This window comes from Macrosteles quadrilineatus, unplaced genomic scaffold, assembly GCF_028750875.1.
Source record: "Macrosteles quadrilineatus isolate MER2022 unplaced genomic scaffold, UCM_ALF_1.0 Scaffold_2__2_contigs__length_208266976, whole genome shotgun sequence".
NCBI classification, from domain to species: domain Eukaryota; kingdom Metazoa; phylum Arthropoda; class Insecta; order Hemiptera; family Cicadellidae; genus Macrosteles; species Macrosteles quadrilineatus.
The window spans coordinates 197306098-197323396 of record NW_026542595.1 but is presented as its reverse complement, the minus strand read 5'-3'; the positions used below and the strand labels follow the sequence as shown (position 1 = coordinate 197323396).

General features: G+C 35.1%; 1 protein-coding gene across 1 annotated transcript in view; it reads right to left on the bottom strand.

The window, feature by feature from the left end:
• Window positions 1-6819: 6819 nt before the first annotated feature.
• Window positions 6820-17299, bottom strand: part of LOC128987466 (homeobox protein goosecoid-like) — a 43926-nt gene continuing 33446 nt past the window's right edge. Inside the window, exon 3 of the mRNA XM_054408325.1 lies at window positions 6820-7068. Coding sequence (XP_054264300.1) covers window positions 6892-7068 — 177 coding nt within the window. The 3' untranslated portion in view covers window positions 6820-6891. The remainder of the gene's footprint in view (window positions 7069-17299) is intronic.

The following is a 17299-nucleotide window of genomic DNA, read 5'->3' as shown; positions in this document are numbered from 1 at the left end:
ATCAGCTAAGGCTCCATGCTATTTTAAGGCTTGGACTACCTGCGGGCGACTGTTGTGAAAACACCGGCCTTACCTAGTGTCCTTTAAGCGAGGTGTATCATATAAGCAAACATCCCCACTGTTGTGTGTGGTACTATATACACACACATGTGAATATGTACACACACTAACGCAGGAGGAGGGTAGCTCTAATTAAAACATCGATAGTAATTTGTGATGTATAAGTCGATAGTAGGTAAAGAACGCTGAAAAAATACATGTGTAGTATTATTACAAAAAATGAGCCAGGCTTGAGATTAGAACCAAGCAGTGATGGTAAATTTTATAATAAATTACAGGGTATACATGTTTATTTAAAGAGTACGTGTCTACTCTTTAATATGTTAACATAAGAAATGCTAGAGACTAAAGGTAAAGTGTACCAGTGTCAAGTGACGAAAACTATAAAACATTGTAAACAATTAAGACAAATTAAAATTATCCCCTTCACATAGTTGGTGACCCTGCTCCTCACCCGCTGGACCTAATCATCTTGTTGAACCAATTAAAATAGTACAAATCATTAAATATAATTTACTACACCTACCTATTCTGGCCAAAACGGTCGTGTAAAGTAAATTGCATATGAGGAAGTAAAAAATACTTTTGCTGTAGGGCCACAATTAGACATTCCAACATCAGCATTTTGAGGTGTAAAAAAAAACAAGCTTTAAAGTAATAGAGTTCGGATGAAAGAAAAAAACACACATTCTTGGTTGTATAAATAAAAAACGAATAATATGTGAAGAAGAATTTTTCCTTATAAAAGTACATAGTAGCTTTTACTAGCATTATCATTGTCTCGGCTAAGACTAGGCAGGCACAAATTGATATAGAGAAATATCAGAGGCCGAAACATGTTTAGCAAAAGTAAACATATTTTATGAATTTGTATAGATTTTCAAATTGTAGAGCATCAAAACATCTTTTTGAACACTATTGACGTTGGAAATTGTGACAATTTATTGCTCATCTTATGTGGGAATAATGTTACTGTTGTGTTATCGAATAAATAAATGCCAATATGGTGACAGAACGTTTTAATTTAGATATTTTATTCAGGACTATTTAATTATTGCTGTAAATTTTGAATGTACATATATTTTGTATGCAATATTAGATGTAGACCTACGTAAAAGCTTATGTAAAAAAACACATAACTGACAATTTTCGCGCATGCCCATTTTAAACCCTACCTATAGGAAGTATTTACTCAAAATGAACCAAGAGCTGCGAGGGAAGTTGGTCGAAGATTTTACATAATTGACAGCTTGGAGTGTAGAAGTTAGAAGGAAGTTGACCGGTCGAATTGAGTACACTGTTTGTGTTTCCATTGTGTCTGGCTTAGGCTGGCCAGATTTGTAGAGTTATTGTCAACTTCAGTTCACAATCGAGTTGCTATCCAGTATTGATGATTTAATTACCGATATCAGAAGGCTCGGGGGTGCGCCGCTCTCGGAGCTGCGAAAAATGCAAACTGCATTGTGTTTTTTTCCCCGAAAATGCAGCGATGAAAAATTCACCCTTCATCAAAAGAGTGTAAATAACGTATGATGTAAATGTTTTTTCAAGTGTCAGTCCTGTGATTTGAGTGTTTTGCTGTTTGTGGTGTGGGTAAAACTTTTTTAAATTGTAAATAAATAATTTTATTTGGTAGTTGTAAATTGTAAATTAAAGACTTTTAACGAATCGAGTTAAATTTCTATCAGTTACAGTTTTTTACCTGGTTCATTTTAGCCAGATGTCAGCGAACATTTCAGTAATGAATAAAACTCAAGTACTCAACAGCTATATTAAATAAAAGTCCAAAACTTGTCAAAAGAAGATTTCTTTCCTAAAGGGTTTAAAGTTGAAAACGTCTTCAGTATGATGTAATTGTTTTAATTTGTCTGACAATAAATCTCAAACAACATAAAAATATTTGCCATAAAATAATTTAGTTATAAAACTATTATTACAATATTCTTGTGTGAATTTGTCTTACAGATAAAGACAAATGGAGTCTATATTACCACGTTAATAATAACGCTTGTGATTTCAAGGGAAAATAGCCTTTAAAATTAAAATTATCTTGCAACAATGTTACACGTACAAATAGCATACGTAAAGTAATTTGAAATGAAAATATTTAAAACATAATTTATAAATAAAAACTTTTTTAAAACAAAACGTTTTTAGAAGCACTAAAAAGTAGAAAATAATTTAGAAATATGTGGATAGTAGGAAAGTTTGGAAGCCCATGGGGCGTAGCCCAAGGGAAATATGAAAATTAAATGATATAATATTGCATTGTCTTCCATTTGTGAGCTATGTTTCAAGTTTCAAGTCTCTAGCTCATCGGGAAGTTAGTATAAAATGAATTGCAAAATTTGTACCGGACAAGAAAGTGAGCTAATAAAAACGTTTTAATAAACCGAAGGAAAGCAAACCCATAGCTATTTTTTGCTTGAATTAAAAAAATTAAAGAAAATATTTGTCTTAAGTTTGCAATCATTGTAAACCCTTTGTAAAACCAGAGCGCAAAGCCATTAAGAAAAAATGTGCATGGATATCGTTTGAAAAAATGAAAAAGGTCGTTCATTGCTCGAACTGAAGAATTGGTATCGTCGAATTACACAAATGCATATTAATGAATGTAGATATCAAAGTTGTGTTATCTCTGTCTCTGTACTGGTACTGTTGTTGTAAGCTTGTATCTGATCATATTCTCTAGTCAAGCACAATGTACCCTTGTGATCTTCTCAGGATTAACCATCATTAACAGATTGTCCTTGATCCTTCCTAGACTAACATTACACCCTTCCTAAACTAATTATCTAATGGCTAAGCCACCCCGATATATCAAAACACGATACTTTCTAAAGGTGTTTTTGCACCCCGGTTTTCAATTACTATCGAAGATAATCCAAATCCAAACGGATCAACCTTCAATCCAAAATATGACAGGCCTCAGGCTGGGATTAAACAAAACTCAATTTTTCACAGTGATTAATCCCTTGCGAAAAAGTGAGTTGCTTCCGTCGCGAAAGATTAGGTAACTAATTAGTTGTGATCTAGTTACCAACTTTTTTATCTATTAAGTTGTATTGTTAATAATCCGGAATGAGTCAGTGAACCAAACTAGATTTGGTGATGTTTTCTCAATGAGGTTGTGAAGGTTTTTTTATACTGTTTGGTGATGGATAAAACGCACATGCGTAAATTTGATTATACATACGTTTCATGGTCGGAGAACTATTAAACATCACATTACAAGTTATAAAGGTGTCCAACGTTACAAAAAGGCACCGTTCTAAAAATTACCCTCCATTTAATCAAACTTTTTGAACATTGTCTTGTTAAATAACTTCTTGATCATCATTTGTACGTGTTATTAAATTTACGGAAAGTAAATAAAAGATACGTCTTATAACACTTAAAAAGTTTAAGCTTTATAAGACGTATCTTTTATTTACTTTCCGTTTATTTCTTGTTTTATTTTATTTTTCAAATCCAATCGTTTCTTTTTTGCCAAAGCGAGAAGTTCAAAATTGTTCAAAATGCAGCGTTTCATTTCATTTACAGGTATAATGAGGGTGGATTTTTTACGTGAAATAGAGATCGAAATATGCACTGCCTTATAACCCTTTTTTGAATAAATCGTGCCATGTCGACGAACAATTGTATTGTATTTCTTTGATGTAATACATTTTAATAATGCTTGTTATCGTCTTTTAGCAAATTACCCCTATTTTAGGGACATTTTTCTGTAGTTCTCACGGTAGGACCAAGACCCGCTTTCCTTTTGTTCCTAGAAGCCAGCCAAAAACACCTATTTTATTATATTATATTATTATTCTTATGTTTCACATAAGCATGTTAACCATTATTATGATGGGCGAGAGACGTAGAAGAACGTACTGTATTCCTATTTTTTTTTGACGAAAGTTTGAAATGTTGGAGCCTACTTCAACAATTTGTTAATGAAATAAATGTTTTAGTGTGTGATTATGATACATTGATTTATTATGTATATATTACACGGATTACTTATTATATAGTCAAGAAATTGTATAAATTACCGTTAACCTTTTGATACTGAAGAAGGCCTATCTATATTGACCAGCTGTAACAAAATTGGTATTAAAACAATTTGGTTAAATTAGCCATGATCTACAGTATTTGATTTTATTTTCTGCCTTTATAGCTAACAAGTCGTTCTATACAGTAGTTTTTGTTGTTAGTTGTAGTTTTATAGGTTTGACTGCGTTACACTGACAAAAGAAACTGAATCTATTTGATCACTGTCCAAACCCGCAGCCCTCAATCCATTTCCTATTCTCGTCCCGCCTAAAATATGTATTTAAATTACATTAGACTAAGGAGTGTAAATGTTTTATTTTTTTTGTGTAAATAGTATCAAGATAACCACTAAGAAGCCAGTGATGAACTCTTATCACGCACAGGCCAAAGCCCATGTGATAATTTTTTATGTTATATGTGTAATGCTGCTATATTATTTTGTTAAAAATAAAGATTCATTTGATATTGATTTTTGTTAAACATCTTATGTATTTGACAAAAATCGGTAATTTATATCATCACTCTGACGATGGCTCTATTCTTTGACCTTGCTAATCAAAAATACTCCCGCAGCAGCAAACCTGCATTAAGTGAGTTTCAATTGGTCTGATTGGTTTTTTTACATAAATATTTCCACAAGCAAGACATATTTATTCCCCATTTAAATGGCATTATATTTAATCCCCATTAAATATTTATATATAATCTGTTAATTATGCAACACAGCTTCAATATACAGAACTGTTTGTTGTCTAAGCTCTACATGATGGCTACAATTAAATTTTCCATGAAAGCATTTCCACATATTAAGGGTAAAAAATTGAAAACCCCGATAAAAATGCAAAACCCCATAACATACTGAAACCATGGCCCACTCTTGCTGGTTAGTGAACTCTTACCAATAATCAATCTATTTCAGGTGCAGTAATGTACAGAGCCAATTTTTTCTACGTGTAAAATGTTTTTAGGCTGTTTCTCAGTTTCTTCTTGAGAGCAGAAATTTTTTCGTTTATAAACACGTTTGTAAATTTTCTACTTAGATTGTTATAGCTTAAAATATAAAAATTATTGCATCGCTCGTAAGTAACTTATGTCTGTTTTTCAGTTAACCTGCAGCCAATCAAATATTTTAAACATATTTAATGACCAGTATGCAAAATTGTAAGCTTAACAAACTAACAATATCATAAGCAAACTGATAGGGTCAATACACAATTCACAATGCAAGTTTGTAAACAATAATTTATTGAAGAGGTTCAGAAAAGTATCATGAATTAAAGCTATATTCAATTATTTTCACTACCTATTTAAATTTTTTTTTTACATGATAAATTTGATTTAAACTTTCCGCAAAGTGGACATGAAACGTGACAATCACATGAACACTCAGGTTTACATTAAGTACATGGTTTATAATAAATTATAATTGGAATTCACTAAACCGTATAAATAAATCTAGGTAAAATTCAAGAACAACGCTGAATTACAAGTATGGACTCTTTACAGAACACAGCAACTGCCAGGTATAAGATAAATACACATTTTAAACTATATTGCACGCTTACAATTATTTACAAATGTACATATTGGGAACATAAATATCTTAACAAAACTAACAAACATTATATACAAGTTAACATGTGCATGTCGATGCCATATACTAATACATTGAGAATCGATGAAATATTATTTACACGATAGTTTAACCGAATTGGTAGGGATTTTTACGAAAACATTTTTATGAGGAATAAGGTTAAATGCGTTTATGTGGCCCATCACTTGAACCACATGTCTGTAATTAAACTAAATGTGAAGTTTGATGCAGTGTTGAACACATTGAACGATCTTTGATCAGATTATATGTAAAGTTGATAGAGATAAATAACAGAATAAACGTTTAGATAATGGGTCAGATATGTCAAATAAACATTTTATTCTTTTGAAAATCTAGGAAAACGTTTTGACTAATAAGGAGGATTTGATTTCGGTTGGTGGAATATGAACTGGCGGAAATACTAGCCGTCAACACAGATGCATTGAAGTAATCCATCTTCGTAGAATCTCAGTTGAATTGTTGCTTGCCCGAATTGTTGCCACGAATTCTAAACATTAACCAGTATTTTGTCAGTTTGACGGCGTGGTCGAAGAACAAGATTCTACAGTCTTTTCGACCCCAGAAGTCTACTAGAAGGTAGGCTAAGAATATAATCTAGAAAACTTCTCTTATGTCTTTCAAATATCTATTGTTTTCGAGCACAAAATTTGTTTCAATAAAAAAACTTTAATTATGGAACTCAACAATGCTACAACTCAGTTAAATATCCCATATCGTCTATCCCTTCCAGACATTCGGTGAAGAGTTTTTCCATATTTCCCTATTCCACTTTCTTCAGTATGATCACAAACCCTTTGTGTATCCAAAGTTTCACGGGTATTCCGGAAATGTTGAATGTACTTGTTCTTGTTCTCCTGGGGTTCCAGAATTGCATGGGTTGACCGGATATTTCCTGAATTCTGTATTTCCTGGATATTCTGAAATTTACGGAAACCTTGCAAATTTTTGATGGACTGGAAGTGATGAATTTTCTGGATATCTTCAAAACTGGGAAAATTTCTAATACCTCGGATGTCCGAACAGATCCGAATATCCCTGATGTTCTGGATATTCCAAATGTTATGGATGCTATAAACGTTCTGGAGGTTTTGGAGATGCTGGATCCCCCTGGTGTCCTGGAGATCCCTGATGTTCCTGGTAACGGGTGAAAAGGCTGACGGCCTAGGTTGGAGACCTCACGCGACTTCCAGGTATTCGTCGTCGCTATGAGGAAGTCCAAGGTCCACGGAGGTACCCATGAGGCGAGGGTCCTCGGCACACGGCGATGGTCGGTCCTCTTGGAGTTTTCGAAGTCTCTCCTGCTCTTCTCGTTTCTGTTTCCTCCACTTGGCCCTCCGGTTCTTGAACCACACCTGGAAAAAGATATCTTTTAGACGATTGAAAGTGGTATGTGAAGTTGTTGAAAGTGCTAGACGGAAATAGTAGAAGTAAACGAAGTAGCTGAAAATTCAAAAGCCGCCGATCGCCTGAGAGGACTTTCAAACTAATTGCCGGACAAATTACGTTTAAAAGAATAAAATAAGGAGCTTTTTTTTCTCCTACGAAAACCCCAAAAATACATCGAATAACTTTAACCAAGCTGACTGTGTCTATGTATTTGGCTACAAAAACACTTATAACCATTGATCTACCGCTTAACTTATTACATTAAAAAATTGGGGGCAAGAGTCATTGCACTTTGTTTTTCTAATTTGGTCTAGAAGTGCAAATATATAATATTTATAAGTTATAATATTTATAATATTTATAAGTTATAATATTTATAAGGTGCAAATATTTATAAGTTTATCAACTTTCTTAATATACAGTTGACATTATTAAATAAAGTTGGCGGAGCGAGCTTGCGTAGTGGTAAGAGCGCGGGACTTCAGTCCGTGCAAATTTACCAATGGATTTTATCTAAGTGATGATGCCGCAACCCCTAGGTCTTGAGTGTGGGGGGTTCTTCCCGGAACCTCAATTGAGTCAAGGGTTTCGCCACCACTGGTGGATAGGTTCAGAGGTGCCCATCCCCCCCAAACCCAGAGGCGCAATCCCCCCCCAAGCCAAAGGAGTAGTCCCCCCCCCCAATTTATGCTGCCGTATATTTAAACCCAAAACTACCCTCCCACCACCAATTTATATGACAATTTTCCCTTTACCTCATAAAACGAGCATTTCAAGTATTCAGTAAACTTGAGGTACGAAAAACAAACTTGCTGATAATAAAAATTAAATGTTTATAGGAAACGTCATTTAACAATACATTATTATATCTAACTAATAGACGGATTAGAAGTTTTTCAATTTACAATTCAGAATCTGTATTGTCAGCCAACATGTGCTCAGTATTGCAATAGACAACGTCTTCAAAATGTACAAAAATATACTCGGTGAATTACTCTACTCCAACACAGTACTGTAATAGTACAATATATTAGGTGGCGTTAATGCAAAATTCAAACCGCTTTAAGTGCATTAATACTTTTGGAAAAAGTATCTTGTTTCAAAATTATAGGCAGAGTCACGAAATAAGACAGACTTGTTGCTCGCCACTCCCAGGCTGCCTTCTACAAAAATCGCCGGGCAAAATACCCACAATATCTCTTTAATTGCCACCAGTACAAAAGATTACGTGCCGGAAGCGACCGTGCCAGAAGCGACCCAGCCAAAATCGTGCCAGAAGCGACCCTGGTAGTAGCGTGAGTGCCACTAGCGACCCATTGTTTGATAAAGGATTTTACAATGTTTTGTTCAAATCGGTGTTAATGGCTTATAAACAAATCCTATTCTTGTTATAGTAATATGTACCACCTGGAAGAGCCCAATATTCGCCTAAAGAGGTGTTTTAGCATCTCTAGTTCCCAGCTGCTAGCATAGACTCAAGTTATGTGTGGTGACTTAATCAATCAATTTATCTTGAATTTTTCTGACAAGGTGTGTTTTTACCATTCTTAGAAGCAATCTTAATTACGAACGGTAAAATGTTGTTAGTGTTGATAGTGAGCAACTAAGAAACACTTCTTCGGGATGTTTATACAAAATTATACATTCATTATGACATCTAGCAAAAAAATATCCCCCCCAAAATCTCCTAAAAAAAATTCCCCCCCAAAAATTCCTGTGGCGCAAACGCGCCACAGTATCCCCCCTCTGGGCACCCCTGGATAGGTTCATCCGGGTGGGTCCCACTTCTATACCTGCCTCCTTTTGGGAAACCCTGATGGCCTGGCAGTGATGTTGGGTCTGACGGGCAAACGAAGTAGATCGGGTGCTGGGTCCGAGCCCGCCAGGGGTATCTGGGGATCTATCGCTCTGGATATCTCTGGTTCCCAGCAATGGGTCAGGCCTCGATCGGGCAGCGGTGTAAATGGGAGATTGGGGTTCCCCCCGTCAGCGTGCTGATGGTCCCCTTCCTCCTGGCTATTGATGGCGGGTTCTGCCTGTCAGGGATGAGATAGGTCCCGAGTGTTGCTTGCACTAAATGCGTCGGGGCGCTCTACTATGGACCTCTAGGTTCCGACCTAGTGGAACCCAGGTGGAGTGACGCTTAAACAAGCAGCCGGAATCCCTGGTTAGGATTGAGGGGCAACCCTCTTTCCGAAGGGTCTGCTTCGGCAGCCGGCGAGCCTGATGACCTTAAGTCATCCGCCCATGATGTGCTAAAGGTTGATGCGTAAGCTTCGGCCTACATCATGGGGCCCGGGTATGTCCTGAAGGATAGGTACCGGGTAAGCAGTCAGGGGGCTTCGGCTCTCATGACAACAAATCTAAATCTAAATCTAAATCTAAATCTAACCCCTAGGTCTAGCGGGGGAGTAATGTGAAAAACAATCCCAGTTTCGTGCCTATCGTCTTGCGACAAAACAAAATTGTTAAATAAAGTTAATGATCTTACAACGACAAAATTTAAATGTCGGAAAAAATAAATAATCGTACAATTTTTCACATATATTGACTTATACAGTTCAAAACATAGCAGCACGTTCAACCTAAACGTCTTTTATCTCTCAAAATCATCCCAACACGCCACTGGCTGCAAATTGGCGGTTTTCACACCAAAACGAGCGGGAACCAAAGTGTTGCAACGACCATAGGGGTTAATGGGGTGAACCGACTGAAAAACAGGTCGAGTGGAAGTGGACGATGAATATTTCAATAGACATATTGGACATCCGCAGCGGCGATTCAACCTAATTTGAATAGCGAGCTTTAAACAATGTTGTATTTGCGGCGTATTGTTGCGTGTATTATCATGCCATTGTGTCCGGGACTTATTAACTCATCCTAACCGCACCCGTGTTAAATTATTAACACGCCGTGTAGAAAACAATGGTTAGTTGAGGGTGGAAAATACACAACGAACAATCGAGAGCTATTTTTCCATGAGCATTTTGTGATTAGATTCATAATTGGCTCCCAACGGCCGCTGTTTTATCTGATAGGTAGGTTTTTGTTTATATGAATTTCATTGACATTTAGTCAACACTAAGTGGAGGGGGCTGTACTTTACCTTTTCATTTTTTGATGAATGTTTGTATTCACATAGTGAAAAGTAAATTTCATTCTTGATCGCAGTATAGATTCCTTTTTAGCTTTCAGTTTCTTGGTCATTTTTTTTTTACAAATAACTTATTGAGACTATGACAACTTCAGGATGTAACTAGTTGCTGAATATAATGGAGTGTGAGAGTATAATAATACTGTAATGAGATATTCTCTTTAGCTTCGTTACTGACTGAGACCAGGTATTTGACAGGACTGAGTTATCATTACGTCGCAATATAGTGAATTGATTGATCTTTGTTATCTTTCAAAATAATCGAGGTTAGATGAGTTTAATTTCGAAAACCTTTTTACATAAAAATATTCTCAAAGCAAATCATCATTATTGTAGGATATAATGTGAATACTTTCTTGTAAGATTGTAATTTCATCTTTTCAAAAATATATTTAAACTGACAGTAAAATTACAAAATTTTAAAAATTGAAAAAATTGTTTAATCTTTAAAATCTTAATCCGACTGTTATCCCCTTGACATTAGTTCTTCCTAGTAAAAAGGCTAGTAAAAAATTTAAAGTATTTGTATAGCTTTCTCAAGCTAAAAAGAGGTTTGTTTATCAAAATTAAACATGTGTCAGGGAACTCATTTAAAAGTGTTCATAAGGTAACCCAAAATGTCATAAAAACTATAATGACATTCTGGGCCACCTACTCACTTTATCTACCATTACAATTGACGTACTATATTTACGTTTTCTAAAATACAGACAACCCTGAGTAACTAAACATGGGGGCTTCCATAAATCAGAAAATTATTTTACTAACACACAAGTACTTGCAAAGTAAAATACGTATAAAGTTCGTTTAAAACCAAACGTAAACCTTACTTACTAGTTATGATATGTTAAATAAAACTGGAAGGTAAAAAATTCAGCAACCGAATTCTGAATGAGAAACAGTTATGACAACCAAATTAGGTGGAGGCACAACATAATTAGGGAAATCAGCATGATTTCCGATCTACTCTAACATGACAATTAATCATCTGCTGATTACCTCTTCAATCAGTAATCAGTATCAATCAGTCTTCATATTGCTCATCTCAACTGTATACAACGAGGAATAAATAATCTTCCCAAAACACGAACTCGCCATAGCAATTGCTACATGAGAGATTTCATTAGCGGTGAATTCCGTTATTATCGTTAGACTTTCACAATGAATAATAAGGGTATAAAACGGCGGAAAAGTGTTATAATATTTCATTTTCGTTTTATATGATAAACATGATATATGTACATTCACTAAGATACATACAAGGAAATTCTGTTATGTACTTTTGAATCCGAACCACGTTCCGGAGAGTAAAATGCTATGAGCAGCTCCTTAAATTAATCTGACCGACGAATGTATTTAAATAGCCTTCAGAGGGAAGTACCGTGGGATATGCGTTTAGCGGACCCTACGTATCAGAAACTAACATTTATACTCCACATCTACGTTTTGTGAACGTAATTAGAACATCTTGATCTCTTCATAAAATTGAGTTGAACAATCACAGTAAGGAGAACTATTTTCGATCCAGACAACAAATGAACAACAACAAGTAAAACATGAAATTACAAAATCGGATAACAAACTGTGCAACATTTTAGGTAATTTTAGGGAAGAGTCAGAATCAGAAGGGTGTCATTAATGATTATTAAGTAATCCCCAAACATTTTCGGGATAGTAATTTTAGTCAGGTCCAGGGTGCATGCAAACAATATTAAAAACCCTGAGTGGTCAGGCTGAAGTTCTTCTTTTAGCCTAACCTAACCTAACCTAACTGGCCTCGCTATATTAAACACTGAGGTTTCCAAATTGCCCGAAATTTCCAGTACATGCTCTCTTGGTACACCTTTTTTGGCCCTCAATTTGTGCCTAGCCGAATAATCATACCTTGTTAAAAGTTTTTTCTACACGAGTCATTAAACGTAATAGATATTAGTCCATTAAAGATTTTGTATCTTAAAATAATCTCAAACCATTAAAAATCTACTTTCAAAACAAAAGATTTACATTCAAAAACACCAGACCGCAGGTTTATTCCAACACGAATTTCCACGTAATCACACAGAGAAATGAAGATAACGCGCCATGTTAGTTTAAACTTTGTGATCCCTACTTAATTAGGGTTAGAATTGCAAAGACTGAAAGTAAATACGACCACTAACTTTAAAACAAACCTATTCCTCCCCGCGCCGTGGCTTAGCCTCAGTGAATAATTAACCCGTATTATTCGTGCCCGCTCGGATCCGGATAACCTATTTTCAAATCCGACGATTGTTCTTTCTGTTTTCGCTCTCAGATGAAAGTTTAAAGTCAACTAAACCGGAATGAAAACTCCGCTTTGGCTTTGTTACCGGCTTTTTGGCTTTCTCTCTGTTTTCCGCGATTGCGATTACATTATTATATTTTTAACGCCGGCTTCAGCAAAAAGCTGACGCAATTGTTCTCGTTTTGCGATTTATTATCGTCGATTCTCTTTGTTACTTCTGTACTCATTCCGCTTTTGGCTTTGTCCATCAAAATGTTACATTTCCAAAACAAACATGGCTCCATCGCTGAGTGGGGTTTTATCAAACTGTTGATGAAAAAATCTGAGAGAATATTACGTTTTAGCATTTTGTTTTCGTTTAAATGTTTGATATGTTTTAAAACTGAGTAGGTTCTTTTAAAATTAAAATGTTAGCAAAGTATTTTTATTTACATGTTTTGTCATTATCCGTGGCATTTGAAAATAACACCCTTGTACGACATAAAAAGTTTGTTTTTTGAACTAATACAGTGATTTATTTTCAGTACATGTTCCTTAAAAGAGTTAATTTTTGGTTTGCTGATACAAGATTACAGTTTTCATCATCTTAATATTTACCAGATAATACTTTCCCATAGATACAGAAGCCTTACGACACAATTACTTCAATCATCTAAATTGATGTTCACTAAGTGAAAAAATATCAATACGTGCGTTTGAATACTGTACAGAACATTTTCAAACCGAAATATATATACAACTCCGAGCAATGAAGAAGCTACCTACTCGCGTAAGCTAAATAACTATTCCAACTCGTATACCCATTGGGAGGCCGTTTTATTTTTGAAAACCGGGACCCCAAACTATTTGAGTGCGGACTTAAATTTGTGTCTTAGGTAGTTTGTGAATGTAACATCTTGCCTTGACCACTCTGTGTCCTTTATCTGTGGCGACGCCAGTTTGTGATGTGACTGCAGCATATTAACGTTGTGTTTTCTCGGATTTTGAGTCGTAAGGCTTCTGAATGTGTAAATATTTTTTTTAATCTTTACTTTAGCAAGCGTTCTTCAGTTACATACTGCTTTACAGGATAACTCTTGTCATTCAACTAATACGATTGTGCCGGTGTGTTTGTGTATGTGTGTATTTAATATTGTGTTGTGATTCCTGAAAAACTTGAATGGATCAGGAGAAGTATAAAGTATAAATTTAGATATTAAATAAGGTTCTGTTGGTGATTTACTCTTTTATTTGTCTATTTCATACGTTAAATGTAATAAAGGACCATTTGGATCTACATTCTCGTAAAAAAATACAACTTAAATTGTTGGAGGTAAATATCAAAGTACTGTGATTCAAATCAACAACCACTCCAAGAAACTAATTGAACCCCAACTTAAGGGGATCCAGGCTTCAGAAAATACATTTTTTTAATTTTTTATGTTTATCATTTTTTAAAGATATTTATTATATCAAATGGGCCTAAAAACTGTTATTTTATTTGTTGTAGCCACTCTATGTACCACAGTACCATTTTATGTATTTTTATGTATCATAACGTAACACATTTTTATTTTTGATATAACTCATAAAATAGTTGATCAATTTTGTTCAACTAGGTGTCTTTTTGTAGCTATGTACACTTACTGAAATCCTGGGTATTACTTTGTTTGTAGGATAATTAGTTTTTATTTTATAAAGGTTGAAAAACAAAAAAAATTTTCTTATACTATATTTCAAATAAAAAAAATTATATTTTTTTTACTATTTGACTTATATTAATAATTATACCCAAAAAGTTTGTAAATACTATAAAGAACATCTGGTAAAAATTTCAACATGATAGGACAAAAATTGGCTGAGATATATCAAATTTTCTGTTACAAAACACTAAAAACCACAACTTTCGGGGAATCGTGATCGAAGTCCTAGAAAATACTAAGACGCGCGCATGTAGTATCTGGGGAAAATATATTTTTTGTTATGAAAAACGTGTAGGATACCTATAAAACTTATATTTTCTTGTACATTAATAACCAAATAACAATAAAATACTATAAAAAAAAGAAGAGAATTTTGGCAATTTTTTCACTTTCTGAAGCCTGGATCCCCTTAACTACACGTATATAGTTACACGAATCAATATACAGTACGATTAACCTGCACGCGTTACAAAGTATATTTGACAAATCGAATCCGACATGGAAATAATTATCGAAGTGAGCAATACGCATTATACGATGATGTGCATCCCGACTAAGGGGTGGAAGGGGTTACTTACTGGAGTTAAATTGCAATCAAATCTATGTCCAGCTTTGATGTCCAGGTAGTCTAGGGGAAGGGGAGGGGGGGGATTATGTCCAACGATACTGTAATTGGCTCTATAGGGGTTGACGCAGTGGAGTGTCACAGTGTCAACCTGTGTCAATATGCATCATGACACTTGACTTTTCATCACGGAAACAAGGGGCTTCAAATTATCGTCCAATCAAAACGCACGGTTCCCCTATTGGTGATCCCTTTGTGCAGTTTTTCCACTCCGTCAAGCGTGTATGCCTCCGATTCTGGTGCAGCGCTGAATGTATTTTGCAATATGACTATCTATTTCGAGGGGTTTAGTTTTACAAAACGCTTGTGTATTTAGGTACACGTTTTTTTCACTGTTTAGTCATATAGCTTAAATTACTTCAGATTTATTTAATACCAACACCCCAAGGTGTGTATTTAAGGTAAATGTAACTGAGGAGTGTGTTTGTTCCTCACTAAGATCAGCAGCATCTTTAGATGTTGTTTAGAGAAAGTCCAATGATCAAGAACAGCTTGGTGCATATAGGTTAGAAGCATTGCAGAACTTATAACCTTTCACATGATCGTGCCTGACGAGCACCATACACATTATACTACCCAGTTCCAAAGTTCATACAATAGCTTATTTTTTATCAAGTCGAATATGTGACTCAATCCTTGTTTAGCTTCACCACAGTAATTAGTTAACTAGCCTTGGGAATAACAACGATATTTTTTTATATTTTCATCGTTGATTCTTACAAACTACTCGTTTTCAATACCGTATTTTCCCCAATTTTTATAACACAGTTAAAAACCAAGTCGTCATCATCAGAAAATGTTGGGTGGTAAACCTTCAGGTCATCTTAATTATTTTTGACTAGCCACGTTGGTGGGATTTTTTTTTTTTAGTTTTGATTAAGTATAAATAAAGCACAACTGCTAAAAACACATTAATCACTGTTGTATTTGGAGTCAATAAAAATTAACTCAAATAAATATGTGAATTCCCAAAGCTCTATATTACATTTTACACTATCAAACCGGATTTAAATCTTTTCAAGTTTTACTAAAGCACAACGACTTCGGCGACCACTAAGTTATGAATAGGCGAATAAGTGAGTAAGTCAGCTTTAGTATTACAATTGCAGTTAATTTTAAGTGATAGCAAAACCAAGTCAAAACAATATGGGTCTTCAGTTCAAATTAAGCCACAGAAATCAATTGGTACGTTAAATAACACTTTGACAGAAGTGGATGGCATTTAATTTCTTGTGTCCACAACATCACGTGAAATCATTCCCAAATTCCAATCCCAGATGATGACTACAGCTGTATTGCGAGGTGAATTATTTTGGCGGCAAAGAAGAGCCAATCATAATCGCGCTGTTGACAGGGATGCAATTCTGGCGCGCAAACACTGCTGCAATCAAAACTGCGCAATCAAAACAGCGCAATTGAAAAACCGCAGACATCTGTGTTAGGTGTTTTGTGTTGTTGGTTACACATGTTTCTGGGTAGAAGGAGGATTATCATTTTACTATTAACTATATCCTGGAAATATCCATTCGATCAGCTTTTTTACGTATTCCAAAAGTAATTAGAGGCAAAATTTTGATTAGGAGCAGTGCGTATATATGGGAAAAACTGTACCAATATTCTGGATGTTAAAATCCCCTAACACTATATTACTCATCTACTTTCACTGCTTACATTACCAACATCACAACGCTAAAATCCCTAACACCATTACTCATTTACAATTACTTATTAACAATACAAAAAACACAACGCTAAAATTCCTAACACTATTACTTATTCTAAAATTACTGTTTAGCATTACCCGAGCATTAAACACTACAATTACTCATCTATAACTCATCTAAAATTACTGCTTAACATTATCAAACACAACACTAAAATTCCTAACACTATTACTTATCCTACAATTACTGATTAGCATAACCCGAGCATGACCAACATTATAACGCTAACGTTCCTAACACTATTACTCATCTTCAATTACTGCTTACCGTTACCAACATCACAACGCTAAAATCCCTTCTCATCTACAATTTCTGCTTATCATTATCAGCATCGCAACCTTAAAATCCTCTAACACTATTACTTATCCTACATTCACGGCTTAACATTACCAACAATTCAACGATAAAATCCCTAACACTATTACTCTACATTCACTGCTCAACAATACCAACATTACCGACGCATTTCCCAACCTTACACTCAATGTTTTCCGACGGGACCGAGCTCTGCAGGGTAGGGGTGGGGGTGGGGGAATGAAGTCCTGAATCAACATGGGAAGTCCGGATCCTCGTAATCTAATGTTTATTTCTTTCTCCTCCATTAGCGGTGTATCACTGCAATGATACTCCCGCCAAATTTGTACCTCCCCATCTCCCGCCAATACCATTAGCCATCCCTTAGTCGGTGTTTACCAAGACATCGAACATTTCATGAATCATTTGCGTTATCGCGTTACTAAGGGAGGATT